This window comes from Cajanus cajan, chromosome 4 (assembly GCF_000230855.2).
Source record: "Cajanus cajan strain Asha chromosome 4, NIPB_CcT2T_4, whole genome shotgun sequence".
NCBI classification, from domain to species: domain Eukaryota; kingdom Viridiplantae; phylum Streptophyta; class Magnoliopsida; order Fabales; family Fabaceae; genus Cajanus; species Cajanus cajan.
This window is the reverse complement of record NC_138520.1, coordinates 6,393,986-6,418,513: the sequence shown is the minus strand read 5'-3', so window position 1 is coordinate 6,418,513 and position 24,528 is coordinate 6,393,986. Positions and strand designations below refer to the sequence as shown.

At 33.8% G+C, this 24,528-nt stretch overlaps 2 protein-coding genes across 4 annotated transcripts; one reads left to right on the top strand and one right to left on the bottom strand.

Annotated features, from left to right (window-relative positions):
• The first annotated feature begins 7,746 nt into the window (after window positions 1–7,746).
• Window positions 7,747–13,485, top strand: LOC109802102 (THO complex, subunit 5). The gene is made up of 8 exons (XM_020363316.3): window positions 7,747–8,120; window positions 8,185–8,475; window positions 9,559–9,895; window positions 10,366–10,703; window positions 10,817–11,067; window positions 11,343–11,901; window positions 11,986–12,117; window positions 12,457–13,485. Exons 1-8 carry the CDS (start codon window positions 7,890–7,892, stop codon window positions 12,718–12,720), a joined length of 2,403 nt encoding a protein of 800 aa, XP_020218905.1. The 5' UTR covers window positions 7,747–7,889; the 3' UTR covers window positions 12,721–13,485.
• Window positions 13,486–18,628: 5,143 nt separating this feature from the next.
• On the bottom strand, window positions 18,629–23,656 carry ABF2 (abscisic acid responsive elements-binding factor 2). 3 transcript variants are annotated; one of them, XM_020363132.3, is made up of 5 exons: window positions 23,469–23,656; window positions 21,910–23,026; window positions 20,793–20,864; window positions 20,651–20,680; window positions 18,629–19,108 (listed from the first exon to the last, which is right to left on the bottom strand). In XM_020363132.3, the coding sequence occupies exons 2-5, from the start codon at window positions 22,990–22,992 to the stop codon at window positions 19,034–19,036; spliced, it is 1,260 nt and encodes a 419-aa protein (XP_020218721.1). In that variant the 5' UTR covers window positions 22,993–23,026; window positions 23,469–23,656; the 3' UTR covers window positions 18,629–19,033. The 3 variants fall into 3 exon arrangements, 2 of the variants coding, with proteins under 2 accessions (XP_020218721.1, XP_020218722.1); XM_020363133.3 differs by having other exon boundaries at window positions 21,910–23,001; XR_002240074.3 differs by lacking the exons at window positions 18,629–19,108; window positions 20,651–20,680; window positions 23,469–23,656 and adding an exon at window positions 21,078–21,183 and having other exon boundaries at window positions 20,792–20,864; window positions 21,910–23,462.
• Between the last annotated feature and the right edge of the window lie 872 nt (window positions 23,657–24,528).

Sequence of the window (24,528 nt, the reverse complement as noted above, 5' to 3'; positions counted from 1 at the left end):
TTGGGTTGAGAGCTCACAACGACGACCAAAATGTAGCATATGCAAACAAGAGGGTCACAACAGGCGCAATTGTCCATCTAAGTCTAATAATCAGTCGATAAGTTTTGAAGATGTTTAGAATTTGTTAAACATAATGTAATTAGTAATGTGTATTCATGATGGTCATTGTATAACATAATGTAATTACTATTGTCTATTGATAATTATACAAAATCTACTCATCATCGTCTTCCTCATCTTCCTGATGATGATGCCCTCTATCAGTAGCAGGAGTTAGAATACACCGTCGTCGTCTTTCCCTTGCAGCCCTTTGAGGATTTCTTCGAACACGTCTTTGTTCTGGCGGTGATGGGTGATGACTAGCCTCCGCAGAAAATTGTGGACGCAAATCAACACCTGCAACGTCATATTTGACACAAATTATTAATATTGATATAATTATAAGAAGAAAAGAATAACAAAATAATAAAATATGAGTAGACCTGATGTTTAAGTAAGACTGATATAATCATGATCATATGAAATATGAAAAGGTGCTTCCTGACTCGATTGTGTGGCATCCTGTGGCATACTTGGCTGTGGAGTCATTAAAGGGGAATGTCCAAAAATATGATCCATCATTTCTGATGACATAGTTGGTTCCGGTGATGAGTCTAAACCAAGTGACTCACAGATATGTGTAGTAGTCATCAGAACTGATGTCTCAAAACCTGGAGGGCGAGGTGGAGTGTACCAATATGTGTATTGGGACTGCGATGGATAAGTGGGCTCCTGAGAAGAAATATAATATAACCCTGCTGCTCTGTCTGGCACTGTAGGGTACATCTGATCCATCGCCTCAACTGGCGTTCTTCGTCTAGGTAACCCTCCAGCCTCCCTTGACTGTGCAGGAACATTGAAAGTCCCCACGTCATATGAACCAGGGGGAAGGGGTGCTTCCTCAGCTGGCTCAACGAATCTAGCCCTATAGTCATCAGATATCGATAATAATCGATTAGTCTGCTCTGTGACTGCTTCCATAGAAAACTCTGGGCTGCCATGAGATGTCAAGTATGCCAAGCATTCAGTTACGTCTCCCTACATATACAAAACATAAAAAAATTAGTTTACCACTTTATAATTTAAAAAAATATTATATTAAAATATGAGTTGTAATATGCACATACCACAATCGAGTCTTTAACTTCATCAGGATCAATGTACAATTTCCCCTTTCTGCGATACCACCTCATGTATTCAGAATTTGGACCTAATAGTCCAACCTGTGGAGAAGTAGGTGCAAAGTGGTATGCATATCGATTGGCCCAGTGCTCAAGTGCTGGACTTAATATTGTAGTCCAATCGTCATCAGTCTTTCCCGCAGGGTCAACGCATGCACATGAGCAGGAGTCATTGGAGGATTTGGAACTGGTTGTTGGTAACCAAATTGCCTCATGACCCTATCAGGCTGATGCCATTCACAAATACACAGAGAAAGTAACGGGATTACAGAACCCCAAATACGAATCCCCTGTGTACAGTCCTCGGGCATCTGTTCCAAAGGCGGATATGGTTGCCAAATAATCTGTAAATAATGAAAACCGTAAACCCTTCAATTTTATTTACTTACAGATTTTCTGGTCAACCGATCAAAGAATTTGCGATAAAATTTAATATCATCGCTCATGCTTATTTTAGTGGCTGTGTTGGACCACTTGAAATCAAAATGTAAACAATTAATTTCTGTAACATTTATTCAATAATTTTAACAATGTTAATATTTTGAATTTCATCATACCTTAAACCAACAGGACAAGCTGGAGGAATAGGTGGAAATGGAGAAGACAGAATGGTTGGGAATCGTTCCCATGCCCATAACTGCAATAAAAGTGTAAATCCACCACAACTTGGCGTTTTGTAATCTGTAGAGGTGCATAAATTGCGATACAAATATCCAAGCACAGCAGCACCCCATGCATACGTCTTAATGGTCTGAAAGTCACCTAAGAACGCCAACCACCTCAATGAGACATAGCTGGAAGATCTATCAGGAAACAGAAGCCCTCCTATAAAGCGTAGTATCCAGGCTCGAGCATAAGGAAGCAACTGATGTACCTCCTGTAGATCATCTGCAATGTCATTAAAATATGTTGCCAACCAAGATAATTTCACCCGATGTCCTTTAATTTGTGACTCAGGTGGAACAACACCTAAAAGATCATGAGCTGCAAAAAATAAAACAAATTATTTACCGATTTTTAATATTATAAAACACAATTACTTAAACAAAAAAATACAACTTAAAGTATAATTATTTTAGTACCTAATTCGAATATATTACCACTGCCTCGACTTAACAGTGCTTCACCGTCAAATGGAAGACCAACAATCATACCAACATCTTAGAGAGTAATTGTGCATTCTCCAAATGGCATATGAAATGTGTGTGTTTCTGGTCTCCATCGTTCTACCAGAGCAGTTAATAAACCAGGACTCATTTTGATATAACTCAACCGAGCAATCCATCCAAATCCAGCCTGGTCTATTAACGGAACTATTTGATGTGAAATTCCGTCAATTCCATTACGTGTTGGAGCAGCACGTCGTGCTAATAATCTCTTATCTTCTTCTCTATTCCAAACATGTTGTGAAACATGTATGGATTGCAATGACAATAAATCATCATCAACGGGTCCACAACTCACACGCATAGATGTAGAAGATGATGCCATCTATAACAAAATTTAACAGCACATTATTTCATCCATTATATAAATAAATTCAAAACAGCCCCATTTACGTAAATAACTTGGTCAACGACCCCACTTTGGTCAAAAAGCCAAGATAAATCATTTTAACAAGTTTCATTCACCTAGCTTTTATAAAATAAATAAATTTATATATAAACTATTTGTTTTTATTTATTCATGTATAAATTAAGATGGTTAAATTTTCAATAGATTTTCATAAAATGTGTTTGACCCGTATTCTCATTTTAAGAGGAATAAAAGCTTAAAAAATATGTTAAACACTACGTAATTCCAGATTGAATTCACTCTATTTTATACCATCTCAATTCGGGTTTTTGACCAAAGTGGGGTCGTTGACCCACTTATTTACGTAAATGGGGCTGTTTTGAAGTTATTTAATTCTATTTAAAATTCAAATAAATTTTTTTAAATAAATTTAAATAAAACGTTTTTCAATTAAATGAATTTTTATTTTAAAATTAAATTCTTTTCTATATAAATATATTTTAAACATAAATAAAATAAATCAATTCAAATTTTAAATATCATTATTTTTAAAATAAATATAAATTACACAAAAATAATTTAATTCAATTTAAAAATTAAATAATTGTTTTTAAATAAATTTAAATAACACGTAATTAAATTTTTTGAATTTCTTTTAATTAATTTCTTTTCTATTTAAATATATTTTTAACATAATTAAAATAATTCAATTCAAGAATTAAAAAATCATTATTTCTAAATTCAATATAAATTACACAGAAATAATTCAAAATGAATAATTACACAACTATGTCAAATGACGTAGCCCACAGCGACTTTCAAATAATTACACAAAAAAAATATAAATAATTCTAATTAAATTACAGTAACTATAAAAATTAATAAATTTAAATAAATTATAAATTAAAGAAAATAATAAACATTAAAATACCTGAAAGCTTCAATAAATCTGGAATTCTAGAGAAATTCACAAAATAAAAATTACCCTGAAATAAAAATAAAAATATCTAAACGTTAAACAAAATTTAAAAGTAAGTAAATAATTTTTAAATAAATTAAACAGATAAATATAAAAAAAACTTACCTGATGGAGACTCTCGTGCAACTCTGGAAACAAAAATGAGAGGGGGGGACCATCTGAGGGTAAAAACCCTTATATAGGCTTTTTTTTTAATATTTTTTTTACTGTATAAAGTCACGTGTCCAATTACTACTGGTTAAATCAGCGGTAATTTGACACGTGGCCACTGTAATTAATTTCTCAACCACCTCGCTGTAGGCCACAACGCCACATTTTTTTTTTAAAATTATTCAAAAAATAGTTTTTTATCAACTTTTATTTTATTTACACATATCATAAAAATATATATTTATATATTTAGCTATTTCTGATTTTTCTTTATTTTATACATTTTTAATTTTCTATTTACGTTTTTTAATTTTTAAAATATGTGACGCTGTGGCCTACATCGTCACTATATTTCTGTTTTTTTTTTTAATTATTAAATAAATTGTTTTTTATCACATTTTTTTTTATTTAGGAATATCATACAAATATGTACTTATAAATATTTACCTATTTCTCATTTTTCTTTATTTTATACATTTTTTTTTGTATTTACGTTTTTTATTTTTAAAATAAGTGCCGTTGTGGCCTACAGCGCCACTATATTTCTGATTTTAAAAAAAAAAATTAATTATTAAAAAAAATTTAAATTCTTTTTTATCACATTTTAATTATTATAAATTTATTTTATACATTGTTTTTTTATATATGTGGTGCTTTAGGCTGTAGGTTCTGTTTCCTTTTTTTTTTAAATTATAACTTGTTTTTTTATCACATTTTAATTATTAAAATTAATTTTTTATTAACTGGCGCTGTGGCCTACAGCGCCACTATATTTCTATTTTTTTAAAAAAAATTATTAAATAATTTGTTTTTTATCACATTTTTATTATTAAAAATAATTGTTTTTTATATATGTGGCGCTTTAGCCTACATCGACTTTATTGAAGCTGTTTTGTGGCGCTATAGGCTGTAGCGACACTATTAATATGGCTTTCATGGCTTTCCTGAAGTTTATAAAATGCTACGTGGCACTGGTGTCGCTATGGGCCATAGCGACACAGTTGTAAAGAGCCCCAAAGGTGTAAATAAATTCAAAACAGCCTCATTTACGTAAATAACTTGGTCAACGACCCTACTTTGGTCAAAAAGCCTACAATAATATATAAATTGTTTCCAACATATATAACATATTTTTATAGCAGAGTCATCATCCTCAGTAATGATTATACAGTAATCCAAAAAGATAATGAATATACAACGTCATGAAGACACCAAAATAAAACACCCTAGGTGCTGGTCAAGCTCTAAGTCTAGCCACTTCTTAAAGTAGTTACCCTAAAAGACTCCTTGTTATCGCAAAGCCTCACACCTGATCTGCTCCCCCACATAGTGAGATCATCACAGTCCACATCATGGAAATATAAGGGTTAGCACATATAAAACCAACCATAGTACAATAAAATAGAATATCATTAAACTAGATATTCATCAACAGTATGTATCCATACCAAAGAAATGAACATTATAAACAGTTATTTCCATGCCAAATATAAACCAATCCAGAATCTAATGTATACACATCCATGCCAATGCATACATATTTTATGATAATAAAGAATCCATAACCAATGTATACAATCCATAACCAATGTATACAATCCATACCATATGTATACATATTCCACATCCAAAACAAAGTCACACCACTGTATAATCCATGATGTAACCAACACATCCAAACCAAATGTTGGCCTCAACACATCCAAACCAAGTGTTGATTCGGTGAAACATGTCATCAACCCATGTCACACACCTAACCTCTCATGGAAAATATACAGTTGGATTACGTCGTCACGTAACCCTGGTGATCGTGGCCACTTCATCCATCGGTATGACTCGGCCTTGCCCCCATACCGGTAGCAAATAGAATACTTAGAGGAGTACTTCAGAATCCACCTAACATCTGAAGTGGTTTATTATATAACCTTTGGAAAAGTTCCATATTGGAATCCTCACCATGGGACTCCTAATTCCATATTTTTCCAAAGATTATATCCTGACCTCACCAAGAGATCTAATCCATACCATAACCTTACTCCTCTAAGTTCTATTAGCTTTCCAAACCACACATACATAGCATATTCCATAATTACATACAAACTTTTCCATAACCATGCCAAATCATTCAATATAATAATATAAATAATTAAACACCTAAAACAACCATCAAATTAAACAAATGACAATCTTCATATAAACAAAATAGCATATTAAAAGTTATACTACCCCTATCATGCTCATACATACTAGATTAAGTCTTATAAGTACTACCCTTACTTGGATAAATAGGAATCGAAACTAGGGCAGAACCTTCTCCTCTCCCTCCTCTTTTCTTCACTCTAACAGAACTTCCTTCTCTGGATTTCTCTTCCTCTCTCTCCTCTTTTCTTTCCCCTCTTCTCTCTTTCTTTCTCTCTCTCTCCTCTTTCTCTCTCTAGGATGTCCTTCTCTCAGATTCTCCATTTCTCAACCCCAGCCCCCTATTTATAGACTTCTGCCGACCTAACCCGGAACTGCCCGTTCCAAAAGTGGAACGCCCGTTCTGGGCCCTTTAAATCTACGCAAATTTTTGAACTGGAACGGCCCGTTCCAAAACCAGAACGACCCGTTCTGGGACTCATCCAGAACAGCTCATTCTCCTTCCGGAACGGCCCGTACTCCCTCCAGAATGGCCCGTTCCAAAATTTAAACCTAGTTCATTTTTTTGTGCTTGGAACGGCCCGTTCCGCTTTTGAAACAGCCCGTTCCAAATTACCAAAACACCCTATACCTTTATAAAAATTTACGAAAATTCCATTAATAAATAATAATAAAAAAAATGGGTATAACATTTTTCATCAAATGCAAGGTGAAAATAAATTCAAAAGCTTGTAAAGAATTCAATAAAACACATGCTTCCCCTTTTTGCTCTAAACTTATGTTATCGTCCTTAACTATTTCAAACATATCAATCATGGAATTGTAAAAGAAAAATAAACTAAGTAATGTACTATAATACGAGCTCCATCTAGTATCTCTTGCCTTCTTGATTTTAGTCTAGAAATTTCCCCTTATTACTTGAGGATATTGACTTATCATTATCACGAAAAGTTAATCCTTAACACAATAAAAATCAAATGCAGTCAACTATTGTAGTCAAATGAATTTGATATTTCTTTTTAATTTGATTAGACTACTTACAACTTGTAATCTCAATATGTTATTTTTGTTTCACCAAATATTGACAATTCCTTCATGCTTGATTATGAAAACTATTTGGACCTCTAATTTGAACTTGGAACTTGACGCTTTTGTTTTTCTTTCTAATTTATAAAACCTCCTGTTATGAATACATCATTACTACCTTTATGTTCCCAACATGAGATCTCATATATAAACAATATGTTAACTCCTCCTTTTGACTATATTCTAACCAACCCATATTTTAAATATCAAATTTGATTAAGTTTTTGAATGTATCCTCAAATTATATTTGTAGAAAATTTATTTTTTGTAGTTGATAAAAACTCTTTTACAAACAATATCTTCTAACTTCATATATATCACTCAAATAATAATTTAAAATTTTTAACCTAGACAAAGATCATCAAGAAAATTTTTCAAATCAAATTTTTTTTATTGAACAAATCAAATTCAAAAAATCCTTTTTTTAGTAGATAGACTTAATTTATCTTCCTTTTTTTTTCATCATGTAATTGAGCAGAATATGACTATTGTGAAGATGTTTTTCTTCTAAAATAATATTTATATTATTATTTTAATTTCCATCCTCAGTTATTATTTTAGATGAAATGTTTTTTTACAGCAAAATAATTGTTTTATTGCATGTGAACACATTTTTTAATCATTTAATTAATTTTGAAAATATAATAAAACTTAAACCGCAAAAGAACCCAGGTGGCTGTGGCTGTGACTGGCGAGGGACATTGATGAGCATACTCTCAAGTCTCAAGCGCAGCCTTGCAAAATCGAAATAATTCGAGAGAAAGGGGTTTAGGGCTAGGTTGTGACAGAGTCTAGAATCAATGGAAGACGGTGAAATAGAAGAGGGACCAATGGGTGGTGTAGACGAAGATGAACAATCCTCAGAGCCGCGCAAATTGGAGGAATCGCCCTTCGAAATCCTGCGTACCAGCAAGACTTCCGTTGAGAACATCGTCGCCGATATTCTCTCCATTAAAAAGGAGGCTAAACCCAAACAACACCTTCGAGATCTCGTCACTCAAATGTTCCTGCACTTCGTCACTCTCCGCCAGGTACTCTATTTCGCAACTCTTATTCTCTAGTCTAGGGTTTATGACTCTCTTCCTTTGTTTTCAGGCAAATCGCAATATCTTGCTTGAGGAAGACAGAGTGAAAACCGAAACGGAGCGTGCCAAGGCTCCCGTGGATTTCACATCGCTGCAGCTTCACAACCTTATGTACGAGAAAAGCCACTACGTGAAGGCAATCAAGGCTTGCAAAGACTTCAAGTCCAAATATCCCGACATTGACCTCGTTCCCGAGGAGGAGTTTTTCCGCGACGCTCCACAGGATATCAAGGACTCCGTTTTGTCAAGCGACGCTGCGCACAATCTCATGCTCAGGAGGCTCAATTTCGAGTTATTCCAGGTGACTCTGCGATACTCTGTTGCGAAAATCCTAACCTAGCGAGTGTGCTTCACAATTTGCAATTAGGTGGATTGAACAAATGAAATTGATGGAAGTGACACAAGTGTGCATTATAATTATATGTTTTTATTGTAGTGGATTCAATTGCATTAGTTTATTTAGCGTGCCTCTGTCCTCAATATAAATTTTGTATTGATAAGCTAGAAGCAAGGTTTTAAATTGCAGTCATAATTTTGTGGCTCTTGATAATTGATATTGTGTGGGACATTGTGGATAAAAGCACTCTCAATTGCTGCTGCGTGCAAAAATCTTATGTTTTGACTGAAATTTCAGTTGTGGACTGGTTTACTGCTTTTAAAACCTTGGCTAGAAGTTAATGCTTTTATAGTGAAAAAGGATTGTAGGATAAACACAAGGTAGGCTTTTGTTGTTGCACCTCTATGTTTTTCAGGACATGTATGTATTTGATTCTATATGGAACCATGTATATTGTGCTTACATGTTAAATGAGTGTGGTCATGTCATTTTAGTCAATCTTTTAAGTAAGCTTCTTATGTCATAAGATAAGCTAAGTAAGCGGTAAACAAGTTCTCCCAAATGCATCCAAAAATGAAATATTGAGGAGACAAACAAGACAGAAAAAAATAGGAACAATAGAAGGACAAAGAAATAAAGTAGAAAAGGTGTATTGGTTGGATGAATAAAAGTAAGAGGGAAAGATTTAGAGAAATTTCTTTCTGCTAGTTTGATAATAACTTTTTATAATAATTAAAAATCTTAGAATTTTTACTGTATTAATTTTTCTTGGCATAAAATTATTTATGTGTTTTATAAAAGAATATTTAATTTTTAAAAAACTAAAACAAAAAAAAGTAAATAAAAAGGTTTCCCCAAATTTCACTGCAACTTGGGGGTGAAATGTTTCTAGTGTATTGCTTTTTTCTCCATTTTATTTTTCTCTATTTTCACTCATCTAAACTTAGGGTGAGAATAATAGAACCCTTTAATAAGCTGCATTCTTTGAATTTTTCTTGTAAATTTGACAAGATATGCTTATGATTATTATTTGCAATTTTGTATCAGCGCAAAGAACTCTGCAAACTTCACGAGAAACTGGAACAACAAAAGAAAATTCTTTTGGAGACTATTTCAAACCGAAAGAAGTTCCTGACAAGTCTCCCTTCACATCTCAAGTCTCTTAAGAAGGCTTCCTTGCCAGTACAAAACCAGCTAGGGCTTCATCATACAAAGAGATTAAAGCAGCACCATTCGGCAGAGTTGCTTCCTCCAGCCCTTTATGTGATCTACTCACAACTGTTGGCTCAAAAGGAGGCCTTTAGAGAACCCATTGATCTGGAGATTGTAGGAAGCCTGAAAGATGCTCAAGCTTTTGCTCGTCAACAAGCTCACAAGGACACCGGTAATTAAGAGTTGATATGTGAATTTTAGCATTATCTGGATTGAATCTATGTTATCAGTACTATTGCAGCTGGCAGCATATCCACGGACACAGGATTATAATTTATAACTATGAGCATTATCTTTTCTATGATTCAACTTTAAACCAGAACTTCACTCCAATAATATTTTTCAGGACATTGTTAGATCTTAAAAACTATCATTTGTTTTAAAACTAACAATGCATACAAATGAAGGAAAGAAAGTCTATTATCAGTATTGAAGTACTTCCATATGTCATGTTTATTAATGGTTTTCAGTTCATGTTTCCTTGGCTTATTTTAATTGATGATTAAATATTTGCAATATTTCTATTCATGTGCCTGACTTGGTTTTGGAATATCTAATACCAAGTGCTCAAATTGATCTCTGTTGTTTGCACTGAACCAAAATGGAAAATTTAAGGATTCACTATGATGTTCTATTACTCAGACATGTCCTCTACCGCTGATAGTTCCAAATTGGAAGATGATGCTCCTGATGAAGAAGAAGATGGTCAGAGACGGAGGAAAAGGCCAAGGAGGGTTCAAGTCAAGGATAGCCTTGATCAGGGTGGAATATTTCAAGCTCATCCACTTAAAATCATTATCCATCTGTATGAAGATGAGACTTCTGGTCCTAACTCTGCAAAACTCATTACTCTAAGGTTTGAGTACATGGTGAAGTTGAATGTTGTATGCGTTGGAATAGAAGGATCTAATGATGGTCCAGAGAATGACATCTTGTGCAATTTGTTCCCTAATGATACGGGTCTTGAGCTTCCTCACCAGGTTTTGCTGTCTTCTTTACACGTTTATTGGCTTGTTCTTTTTTCTCTGCACATCTTTCATCTATTCTCTAACTTATTTATATGCTATTTATTTCTATTTGAATGGCGATACAGTCAGCCAAACTCATTGTTCAGGATGCTAAAACATTCGATACACAAAGAACTTCACGTCCTTACAAATGGGCTCAGCACCTTGCAGGGATTGATTTCTTGCCTGAGGTGTCTCCCTTGATTCTTACAGACAATGATGGAGCGGTCAAGAATGAAAATGTTATATCTGGTCTTTCACTATATCGTCAGCAGAACCGAGTACTGACAGTTCTGCAGAGAATCCGTGCAAGAAGAAAAGCTCAGTTGGCTCTTCTGTGAGTCACTTTTCTAGTATATTTACAGTTTTAGATTGTGAAGGGCATTTCTTGATATTCAGTTAAGATAAATACCATAATTTGATCAACCGAAAGTTGTTATTGATGCCTTAGTATTGTTTCTTTGTTTGGCTCCCCATTGTGAATTCTGGTTGTGCAAAACCTATGTTCAGTAAAATTCCATTCTATTTTCGAGAATCTCTGATTATCTTGCTTATCGATGTGGTTGGGCACACTTAAGTTCAACTTTGTTGAATTCTTTCACTGGCTTACAGGGAACAGCTAGAATCTCTGACAAAGCTTGAGTGGCCTCATCTGTCCTGCAAAAGTGTTCCGTGGGCTTTGCACACTCCTCTGTGTAATTTGGATAGTTGGTCACCTGTAAGAGTTCCACCTGTCCCTAGAGAATCCTCATCTCCTGCTGTCGTAGATAAAGAGGAGCATGTTCAGGAACCAATGGATGCTGATATAAATGAACGATCTGGTGCCACAAAAGCAGAACTGGAGAGTATAACAGAAGATGGGGAGCTTCCAACGTTGCTTCCTAACATGTCTAAGCTTGACCATTCCACACAACTGAACTTAATTTCAAAAAGTATCATTCCTCCACTCAATAAAATCAGGTCACAGAGTTTCAAAAAACTTGATGATAGTTCTGATTTCTTGTTGGATATTGAAAGTGATCTTGATGAGCCAGCACAGATTGAACAAGAACATGAAAATATATTATCCAGAAAGTCCGTGTCATGGATGGATTATGGGCTCAGGGAATTTCGCCTAGTTCTTTGCAGAAAAATCACTGCTGATGAGAGCAATGTGAATTTAGAAGCCAAGGTAAATAAAAGCTTGTTCTTTATCTACCCAGTTGAATTCAGTGATCTATTGGCATTTTCATCTATGCTTTTATGTTTTTGATAGATCAAGATCAGCATGGAATATCCTTTAAGGCCTCCTCTTTTTGCATTGAGTATTTGCTGTATATCCTCTGGGGAAAACCATGATGGGACAGGATTAGAATGGTACAATGAACTTCGTGCAATGGAAGCAGAGGTGAGTAACTGATCGCTCAAGATGTTTCACTGCATTAAATTTATTAGACTGTCTTGTGTGAATATGATTCTTCAAGGAATGGGAATCATATGACGGTAATGCATAGTTGCATACCAATAATTTAGCTTCTTAGAACCACATGTGACTATATGTTCATGATAGAAAACTGTGACCCATCCCCCCACTGTTCCCCGTTAAAATCATAAGCAAAAGAAAAAAAAGTAAAATAGAAAAGAGGAGAAAAACACATAAAATCTCTGCATCATGCAAGTTTACCTATTTCTTGATCTTTCTCTCCTACTCATGGTCTCTATTTGTGCTTCCCTTTATAAATTGTAGGTCAATCTGCACATAATAAGGATGCTACCTGTCGATCAACAAAATTATATATTGGCTCATCAAGTGAGTTGTCTCGCTATGTTGTTCGACTATTATTTGGATGAGGCGTCTCCATCATCTGAAAGGACAAATTGTACTTCCGTGGTTGATGTTGGCTTATGCAAGCCTGTTAATGGTAGATTCCTGGGTAGATCTTTTAGAGGACGGGACCGCAGAAAGATGATATCCTGGAAAGACATGAACTTCAATTCTAGCCGTCCCTAATAATGGTAGGTTCCTGTACGGTTCTTTCAATGGAAAGGATCACAATAATGATCTCATGTGAAGACGTCCCCCCAAATTGTCCCAAGTAGTAATGTTCAGCTGTGGAGGTGACAAATGGATGCTATGGAAATGGTGCTCAGCTTTACTATTATTGCAAGGATAAGGACATTGTACATCTGTAATACGCGTTCAGCCAACCATTGGACATCATTGTTCTTGACTTACAACCAAAAAACTGGCGAGATACTGAGAGGTTTTGAAGAGTTAAGATCCTCTCCATTTCTTGTCTTTGGAGTGTATAAATGACATTAAATTTTTATCACGAAAAATATTTATCTCATTTATACACTCAAAACTATAATGAAGAAATGGATGACTAGAAATGGAGAGGATCCAAATTTGATTTTGAAGGGGTCATTTCAGCTGATGATTACTTGATTCATTTTTATTATGATCTACGTTCTGGCAAAAGCAGCTAGTTGAGGTTCAGTTTGGAGCAGACATCATGGGTGGAATCCCTTGCAAAGACCAGATGTTTTCCTGTTAGCGGAATTTTTAAGGATTAAGGGCATTATTACAACTAGTTGGTTGTTGCATTAGATATTATTGTAATCTTTAAGCACTAGGATTTTACTTATAATTTATTGTCTTAGGAGCTTGAGTTTGATTGTAGTTTATAGCGCAGAGTGATTTCCTGGGGAGTGCTAGCCTGCTGTATAATTCAATTCAGCCATTAAGCATTTGATTTACTCTTTGAAGGCTCAATTAATCAATCAAAACGTCTCTACTCGTACAGCTATGCTGCGTTGTAACGCGCACCTTCGTGGAACTAAAATGCAAAATCAGGCTGATTGTATTTATGTTGGTTTAGATTACGTATGTGTGAAATTAGTACTTGAAATTATAATTCTCTAAATTATAAAAGGAAATAGACTTAAAAAAGGTATTTGTTTCAAGTTATTTTATTATATTTTAAAAAATATATGAATAGGGATTATTTTTTATTGTTTGTTATAGGATTAAAATCTTATTCTTGAACATTTAACATTCTTACAAAAGGTATACTATTGGATTGAAAAAAAATTATTTAATATAAAGTTATTATGTAGTATAATAATTGATAAAAGTTATATCGGTGTTATTTAATATATATATATATATATATAACTTTTATTTTCTTTTTGATTTTTTCTAGATTCTTCTTTTATTTTTTTAATATTAATTAAACTTTTTTTGTTTTTAAAACATTCAAGTATGTCATTTTCGTTATTATATTTTTGAAAGTGTTAATATAAAAAATACAAGTTAATAACTTGAAATAAACGTAACTGTAGTCTCTAATTTTAATAATTACCAATATTTCCTTAAAATTAGGGTTAATTTGATTCATTACAGAATTTGGCACCTTAATCTACAAATTTAACATTTATCATTAATTTGGTTTTTATTTTGATAATCATTGGTCTGCTTTGATTCCTAATAGTAGAGACAGTTAAGGGTAAAATTAATTAAGATAGTATTTACAAAGTCTGCATCTTATTATTACCTTTTTAGTCTTGTATGATAATAAATTAATTAATTAATTGATGCATATGAAAATTATGGACCGAGCTGACTAATAGTTATTACAGTTAGGAATCAAAATGAGAAATCTTGAGATTAAAATTGATAAATCCTTGAATTTAGAGATTTAATGACTAATAGTTATTATCGATGTTTTATAAATTTCACGTCTTGTTTATTACTACTATCCCTATTTATATAATTAGATTTCATCTTTAAAAAAAATTGCACTTACAAAGTTACAATTTATTTAAAAAATGCTTCAACAAACAACAAATTACATTTATATCTTATAACTAAATACATCAATGAGACATGTTATTCATACAACTCACAACAAATTTATACATTTTTTTTGTCTTTATCTCTTCCGTCATATCAATACAATTTGTTGCACAAATAATACTTTTTTAATATTTTATATTTATAAAATACGCCTTAATCTATCTTCATTAAACTTAAATATCAAGAATTTTAAAATAAGGTTACAGCCACACATAGTTTGGTTTACTTGCGTTTGGACACACATTCGTGACTCAAGTGTAGGCCTACTTTTCACGTCAACTATCAACGTATATGCAGAAGCTAAAACTGTTGCTTCAACTTAGATATGGATCAAGTGGTGGTAACGTCCACCAGACAGGCACTTAATTACTTCACCCACCTAAAGAACATGTATTATACGCTCTCCCTGAGAGTCGAAAATGTGTCTCACTCTTCATTGACGTATAAATTATTTTAAGAGATAATTACCTATGCACTATTAGTGTAAAAAAAATTTATACTGGCAACTAATAATATTTTTTAATAGTATCATGTCAGTTATTTATTTAATGAAATAAAAATAAAATAAAATAATTTAAAAGATATGATTGATTGTCAGTGTAAAAAACTTTACACTCGTAATGTATGAATTATTAACTTTTATTTTAAATCTTTTTAGACTATTGTCCTACTTCTTTCTCATGATAAATGTTAAATACTATGTTTTATATTCTCAAAATATTAAATGTATTATTTTTTATTTAATACTTTCTTTATAAGATAATAAAATTTGTGAATATTGCATTATTCTTGATGCAAATGATAAAATGGGAGGTCTCTGTAGCACACAAATAGGAGTATTCACGGGTCGGATTGGTTTGGAGTTTGTAACAATTCATCATGATTATCACATTTATAAATTAACTATTTCTAGTGGTAACTACTAAATATTATATAATCATAATATGAAGATATATATGTATATATATATAGTTAAAATAATTATACAAATATATATACAAGAATCCAATAAATACATAATATAAAACTTGTAAGTTGTCGGTCAAGCAATATCTACACAGACCAACAAAAGTAGTCGTTGATTACATAATCAATAACATGACTACATCGCCAATAACATGGTCTCACTGCAACTCCAAAAGCTCTTTTTAGTTAATTCTAACCCTACTTCCATAAAAATCATGATTATTGTAGTTCAAACCACAAAAAAAAAAAATATGTAAGGATAAACTAGATTTAAAAAATATACAAGTATAGGAAGGAACATCTATACTACTCACCAACATGTAAACCAACCAAAAACACATCACATGGTCCACAACATTCACCAAACCACACAACACCAACATCTTTGAAAGCTAAACACTCGAAGCAAATTCAAACCTTCACCACAATAATACCATCCATCAAGGCATTCACACCATGCATATGAACACTATCAACTCATACCACATCATATGTAAACATCACATCTAATGTGTCATCACACATTCACCTATGAAGATATCCTAATACTTTAAAACAATCAAAGTGGCTTAACCCCACAGAACCAACCCGATTGCTTTCATGCCCAATGCACTTGCTGGATCAACAACTAAAATGGGATACTAATCCATACCTCTCATTTGTAAGGCGTCGTTACTTATATTAGGAAAGTTCGATTCCACCACCAGGATTAGTATAGTTGGGTATAGGCATACCACAATCTTGACATACATTATCAAGTCACATATGGAGTTAGCCTACTAACTATTCACAAGGAACCATGCAACCTTTCTAGTCATCAGTTAAGGGTGACAGTCCTCAACTTCATACTTTACTTCATATTAACTAAGGACCTAGAGGAGACTTAACAAAATCTACTCCAAGAGTTTCACATCTACTCAAGGAGGATTTTCAACAATTGGCCTCCAAGAGCGTCAAAACAAGATTCCCTATATGGAATCTTCAACTTTCAAACAACACTCTCTCTTCTAGTCTTAAGCCAATCAACATGCTTTAATGCCTACAACATTCTCAATATCAACACCTTAACATACATTATCTATATATACTACCTCAGGTCAATGCATATAGCAATTAAATCACATCAATCATAATTATCATACCAATGCTCAACAACTTATTCGATAATAGCATATCAATGTCTATCCACACATCAATCATGCAATTATAGCATATAAATCTCACAAAGCATATCAATGCTCATCATCCAAAAACATCATACAACATCTACATATATCATCACAGATTAATATATATAAACTCAACATTCATCATACAACATGTAATAGGCTCAACTACTCTATTCATGTTCATCAATTCACTCATCAAACATCATGTATCATCAAAACTACTCGTGGCAGATGCAACTTATCTCGCATTGAGTGCCACTAAGGTAGGAAACTCTCTGCCTCACTCACACTCAACGTCACTCAACCCACGCACGATGTGACTAAGCTAGGGAACCCTTGAACAAAGAGCATGGAAAAATCCATGCGCTAACCTCATATTAAACAGAGAGCATCTACTTGACTCGCGCTCGACGTCATCTCACCATGCTTGGCGTCATCTAGGCAAAGAGCCTCTACCTTGATCACACTTGGCGTCACCTAATTTGGGACTCAACATCACTAAGTCAAAGACTTTCTAATGCTTTCACACTTGGCGTCATTCACACTACATTTGTCACCATCCTAACCTGAGACGAGTCTTTCTTCTCACACCCGATCCCACCAATCCGGCGTCCGACGTGATCAAGATATAGACCTCTTGTTTGAACTAGGCCTAACACCATAAAGGCACGCCTAATATCATATTAGAAATTGTACTTGCAGACTTCAAAAATTGCCTCATCCACCTGAAAACCAACCAACACAAGCATGCAATTGTAATGTTTCATTCAAATACATCATTTATAACTCAAATCCTAGTTCAAATCACGCATGCAACAAAAGATAAATCCATTCCACCAATTTCTTCACTTGGGAACCAAAACCCAAAGGCCCAAAACAATTCTAAGTTAGATCATGTAATTCATCCAAGCAATTGCAACCAAAATCAACAGTCAAATTAGCACAATTAGCCCAACAATATAACAAGAATCTAGTCTAGCTTTCGTTACCTCGACTCCAAGTAAATCGAAAGCAAGGAAGAGGAGAAGGAAGAACTTCACGCTTTTACTAGCTCCACAACCACCCAAACTTAGATTCTCAACTTCAAGTAGCTTTGAATCACCACAAGCAACAAGATCACAACTCTAAGGTTCCTAAGAATCTAAGAGAAGAAGAAGAATAACAACAACAAGAGGAAGACTTAGTCACTAGAACTTCTCACCCTATCCTCTCTCTATGATTTCTAAGAAATTGAGCTTATAAGACTCGATTCTCAAAAGAAACCTTTTATACTTCCTCTTTTTAAGATCAATTTTGCACCTTGAGCTAGAAACCTTCTCAAACTCACCCAACATACAACACTAAACTAGAATACAGTGATACAAGTTTGGATGAAAATTCAATCCAGTAATTGGTTTAAATTGGTTCAAATTTCATAAATTTTTTTCTTATCCCAATTCGAACCAATCCAATGTTGATTGAGTTAATTTGATTCAAGTCATTAGATATCAAATGATTTTTTAAAAAAAAAAATTAAAAAATAATTATTTTTCTCGAAGTAAACAAATTTTCAATATTAACTAAATTAATATATCGTCAAAAATTAACTAAACTTACATATTTGTAATATATGTCCTCTTGTTTCGTTTCTTAATCTACTTAAAAATTTTAAATACACTACAAAATGTAAAAATGACATTTAGTATTTTACAATATAATTCTTGATTTCTTTAGGTATTTGAAAAAATAATGAAAAAAATCTACATGTTATAATACAAAATTGTCTTCAAAATAATCAAAATAATACATACATATTAATTATTAAAAATAAAAATAATAAATAATATATAAATTAATTGATTTGGTTTGAATTTTAAATTTATAAATTTAATATTCAAACCAATCAACATCAAAATTAATTGATTTGATTCAAATTAGACCAGAACAAAAAAAAAATCCAAACTAATTTAATAAATTCAATTGAGATTATCAAATTCATTGAATTGACCTAATCCAATGAATTATCCTACTTGCAAATGACTAGTCTAAAAAACTATTGCGAATGAAGATAAGTTCATATAATGGACATAGAATGCCTCTCACCGAATCAAATTCAGCGAAAGTGCTACTGCACAAGAAGATTGTCTAACCAATGGTGGCGAGAAATGTGCTGAAACATATTCTCATGGTACCATGCATTGCATACGCTCCCTAACATGTGTTCAAAAGAGAAGTAAGACGTCGAATCAAGTGCTAATCCCTAAACTACCAGAGCCTCAATCTACAGCAGAATACGTTTTTATAACTATGTACATATATTTTAATGGTGCAATCATAGTACAATCTTCAATCTACCACGGACCAGTTTGTGTTCGTCTTAGGCGTCTTCTCTTCACTTCTCGTTGCAAATTCATCATTTCCTTAGCCTGCAATGTTACCAAATGCCAGGAAATTCATTACTAAGGTTGCATCAAATTGTAATGACAGAAAACTATAAATGTAGCCTGCACTTCATGTATCACCTTTTTTTTACAGGAAGAATAGAAATACAATCTGATGCAATACAGGTCTGTAAGGAAGCCACACATGTACAGACCAATATCCATTAATAAATTTACATGCAAATCTTGCATTTAAATGGAAGTAGTGGGTTTGAGTTTGAAAATCGTATGTTTCAGCTTTATATGATTTCATTGATTTGGAAAGAGTGCAAATAGTCATATATTAACACAACGATGCAGATGAAATACATTCATCAAAAAAGAATTTGCCAATGTGACATTCGCTAGTTCATAATCACTCATACTGCACTCATCAAAAGAATTGGAAATTTGAGGCTTAACAGGCTAATATGACGAAAAATTAGAATTGTGTGTTGGATATAAATATCCAACAAGGAATATAAACAGAAGTACATGCACCACTCATAATTGGAATTTCTCTATAAGGAAAATCATAGACTTCTTAGTTCAGGAAATTCCTAAAACACTCCTCAACCCGGTTACAGTTACAAAGAATAAAAGAAACGTAACAAAATTTAACCCACCCACCCAAAAAACAAAGAAAATACAATCCCAATCAGCTACAGGTTAATCCAAAAAAACATTTTGGGCATAATACATAGGAACTGATCCGTAACTAGTTTACATAATTAAAAATATATGACCTCAAAAAAGCATGTGCATCAACGTTGGATTGCTAATATATCTTTCTCTTATGTGGCCTCTCACGTGATACTAATGTAAAATACATAATTACTAGTTGAACAGGGTTTTCAGTTCAGTTATATGATATAAATTAAAACATATTTCGAACTAGCTTTACATAAAATGGTCATCAAATCAATTCAATCATCGAGGAAGTACAAGACAGAAGAAAAAACATGTCAGGAGAGACAAAGGCTCATAACTAGAGAAAAGCACTACAAATGCAAAGGCCATCCTTACAGAAAATACATTGATAGATATTTAATCAAATAAAAATGAACTGAAACACTTATTTTAATAAGTAATGGCATGACATAATTAACGGAAGAACCTAAATTAGGTGGTAGTTCAAAGCAGGTATATCATCATATCACCATTTTGCACCAAACAAACCACCTCATTCATCACACGTTGAACATGACAAGCACACCAACTTGTGTTGATTGACATAGCTTGTGACCAAATATTGTCATCAGAATGACCTTTGTCAAATCCTCCATTAGTTGGAGTATACTTTTTTTGGGAAAAAATTATCTAGTTGAGGACTGACAAAATAGTATGTTGTTATGAGCAGAAAACTAAAACCATGATTCATGATGTATTAACCAATTTAGTCATGAAAAGGTTACAGCTCTTGATCCAAGAACAAGTTGTGACTTGTATATAATTAAGGTGAACACAAATGCATGCAATGACTGCAAACTAAAAAAGGAGTAAAAAAATCCTGTATAAGAAAAAAACAAAACCAAAAGCCAAACTAACCTGATTTTTCTGAATTTCCATGATTTCTTCCTGCAGTACCCAAATAAATATCAATCAGGTTATGTGACTGAACTTAGCCATAAATTCAAATACATGTGTGCAACTGTGTCTGCATGTGACATGTGGCAATAGCCAAAATTACCTGTTTCTTCTGAAGTTCTTGGTTCTCCTCTTTTAATTTAGCAACTTCTGCTTCCAATTCCATGGTATAAGCCTGAAATAAATGAAAATAAAAATGTGAGACTGAATTTTTCAGCTGATAACTTCATACATATAACAAAATTCCATCTGCACTTCCTTCCCACGTTATGTCCCCACTAAAATCCATTTACAAGGTAAGGTAATACATATTTACTTATTATATGCTTCTGTGGATTTTATGATGATCCAACTGCTAGTGATGTTTCCTAATCAGCTGTTCAATTACCTTGTAAAAACCTGGATCTTTACAACTTCTCATGACTGTAACTTCTCAAAATCTTTCACCTTTCATCATGTCAGATCGCTATCATATTACCATTCTGCTGCATAATCTTTCATGGTATACAGCATGTTCACAGAGGATAAAAGCAGAACGTCAATGGCCGAGCAGTATTTACTATTAGTAAAGTAATAACATGACGCAACTCGTCATCATATTCTTTTGATTTTATAAAAGATTGTATATATCACTAAACCCTGTTAATAGAAAATTGTGGTATATTTTCACGAAAAAGGTTACAGTAACAGAGAAACTGCTCTCTCCTTTCTGTTACTGGAAGTAAAATCTACAGTCTGCAACGGCAGGCATTTGACTATCTAAGACCAATAAATGGAGGTTGCAAGACCAAAGATAAGTTACAAACAAACAGGAGTTTTCATCCACTTTAGTAAAAGGAGACTAAGGAAGCATTTGGAAGAGCTTCTTATCGAGCTTATTTTGGCTCATCTTATCATTTAGGCATTTAAACAGAAAATTAAAGGGGTTTGATTGAGCTTGTGAAAGTAGCTTATGACTCTGCTAGAGCTCTTTTTAGCATCTTTTAACATGCTTCATGCAGGCCGAAACTTATCCAAATAAGCTAATTAAATTAAGCACTCATGACATAACCTCTCATATACCCGTACACAGGATAAAAGCAATACAATCATTTGATGTTCATATGCTCTAACTAGAGTAATTAAATCTGTCTTCTTGTATCCAATTAAGTGTTCATTAGAATGAGCAAATGCAAGAGAACAATGTTAGCTAAATTTAGGATAGTAGAGAAAAAATTCACCTGCTTGCGAGCCCGCGACCTGGCAGCTGATTCTCTATTCTTTATCATCCTTCTCTGCCTCCTCTCAATCACCTTCTCCACCGCTCCCCCACTCTTCCTCCCTCGCAGGCCACCGTTAAAGACATAAGGAACCGGGGACACGGAAGAGGTATCACCATTGCTCTTCGCCATCTTATCACCGGACATCTGGTTCGCAGCAGGAGAGCCAGTAGTAACATGAACAGACCCAGGTGCCAAACCAACCATACCAATCCCTCCACCTTGCACACTCAAACCCTGATCCCCACCAAGCCCCACCATCCCACCCCTCACCATTCCCTGAGGCATCTGAGCTGCTGCATAAGACATAGCACTCTGCTTGGGAAATATCTGCTGCTGCTGCTGATGCTGTTGGGACTGTGGACTCTGCATCTGCTGCTGATTGGAAGATCTCACCCCATTAACATTCAATGGCAAGTTAGCAGGAGACTGAAGACCCACCAGAGGATCATTGCTCAACCGGTTACCCATCAAACCGGTAGCAGCAGCAACCTTGTTCATCTGCTGAAACCCCAACCCCAGAGCGTTGTTGTTCCCTGCACGAGCCAGATCCATAAAAACGGCGTCGTTTGGCTTGGCATCTTCTCTAACAACCCCAGCTCTGACCAAAAACTCCTCCAACGTCATCTCTCCCAGCGTTGGCTGTCTCTGCTGCGTCTGCGCCAAGTGGGGCCCACCGTGCCCACCGTACTCCTTCGAAATGTCCTTCCAAACCTCATCCACGGTCTTCTGGCTCAGCGTCCGCGGCAGCGTCAGCGACCCCTGCCGCTGCAGGTGGCTCACTCCGGCGCCGCCGTCGTCGGCGGCGACCCCCGCCGACGCCATTGTCTGAACCTCCTCCGCGGTCCAAATGTTCTTCAGCAACTCGTCCATGTTCATCGACCCGAAGTCCTTCCCCGAACCTCCCATGCTGGTCATGAACTCGTCGAACGTCAGCGAGTACACCGACGGCTGCCGCGCCAGGGAGAAGCTCCCCGCCGCCCTCCCTCCGCCGCCGCCGCCGTCGCCGCCGGCGGCCTCATTCCCGAAGCCCTTGAAGTTCATGCCGGAAATCTGAGCAAGCAAAGACAATCACAACCTGATCCAAATCCAAATCTCAATTCCCCTCTTCCTCCACACCAAAATTAACAACAATCCGATTTCTAATTTTCTACCAATAAATTCAGATAAATAATCGATTATGTAGGATACAAACTATTTACATCCAAATTAAAACCTAGAAAATAGAAAAAAAAGAACAAAGACTATAACTGAGCTCGGTAGAATAAAATAAAAAAGTGTTGAATCTATGTGAGTGTGATACAGTTGGATTGTCTCATAAATTTACATCTATGTAGAAATTGTAACTTAGAGTGTAAAAATAAGATGAGTTGGGATCCTAATTGAAATAGGTAAATTTGAACCCTAGTAAACTGCTAGCAAGTATCCACAAGGTAACATGATAAGGCTGAGAATTGGTGGCTGCGTGTCTTAAGGGAGGATAAGAATTGAGGAAGAAAAATGAAGAAATCTGCATTTACCTTAGGTTTGGTATTTATTTTATGTTACTTAGGTATTCCTGATTTGGTATGATGAGAGTTGAGACTTGAGACTTGGTTGGCTGCGTTGCTTCTTGTAAGGGGCTGCTGGATGCGCCAAGTGTCCAAATGTCTCTTCACACTAACAATCCCTTTTCATTTTCGCTTTTCCACACACCACCACAACAATGTCACTTCTAGTACATTTCTTTTATAACATACTCCTTCACGTTTTTAAAACAAAATATTTAATCAAGTTCAAAAAATAATACATTATATAACAATTTCTTCTTTTTTTTTAATGTTTAGCTCTCTTCCATATTAATAAATATAATAAATAAAATGATAAAAAATATATATATAAAGAGTGGCGTGACATAAGTTTTTGTCGATTAACTAATGTTTTCACATGTGAAAATCAGAAAATAATCATCTAACATACTAAAATTCATTAAAAAACTTATCTCTTCTAATAATAGCTATTTTATACAATAATATAATTGAATTTCTAATCATGTATTTAAAAAAAAAAAGTTATTTATTAATCATGTTCCACCTTTTAAATATAATATGATAGGAGTTATTGTCCATATGTTGTTATTCTAAAAATAATCTATCGAATAAAATATTAGATTTTCTTTTTTATGATAAAAGAATGAGTTCAATTAATGTATTTAAAAAAACACTACTACTATTCTAAAAATAATGTCTTGACTCAAAGATTAGATTTTATCTTTTGTAATAAAATATTTTTGACAAAGAAATTCAGTTTAATTAATGTATTTTAATAAAATACTGTTACTATTTTATTGATTGTTAAGGATTTTATTTATTGTAGTTTTTTTAATCGAATTTTAAGTATTATGCTTATCAGATATCGTGCTCATCTTTTTTATTTCCAATTTAAAATTTTAGAAAGTATATTTGATTGATATATTTTTTAAAAATTATAAGTTTGCCATCATATTTTAACCTTTTTTAATAATAATTTTGGTTTCGTTTCAAGAAATGCTTCTTGAATTTTTATTTTTTATTTTCCCTTCTAAAAGTAATCTATCTTGTT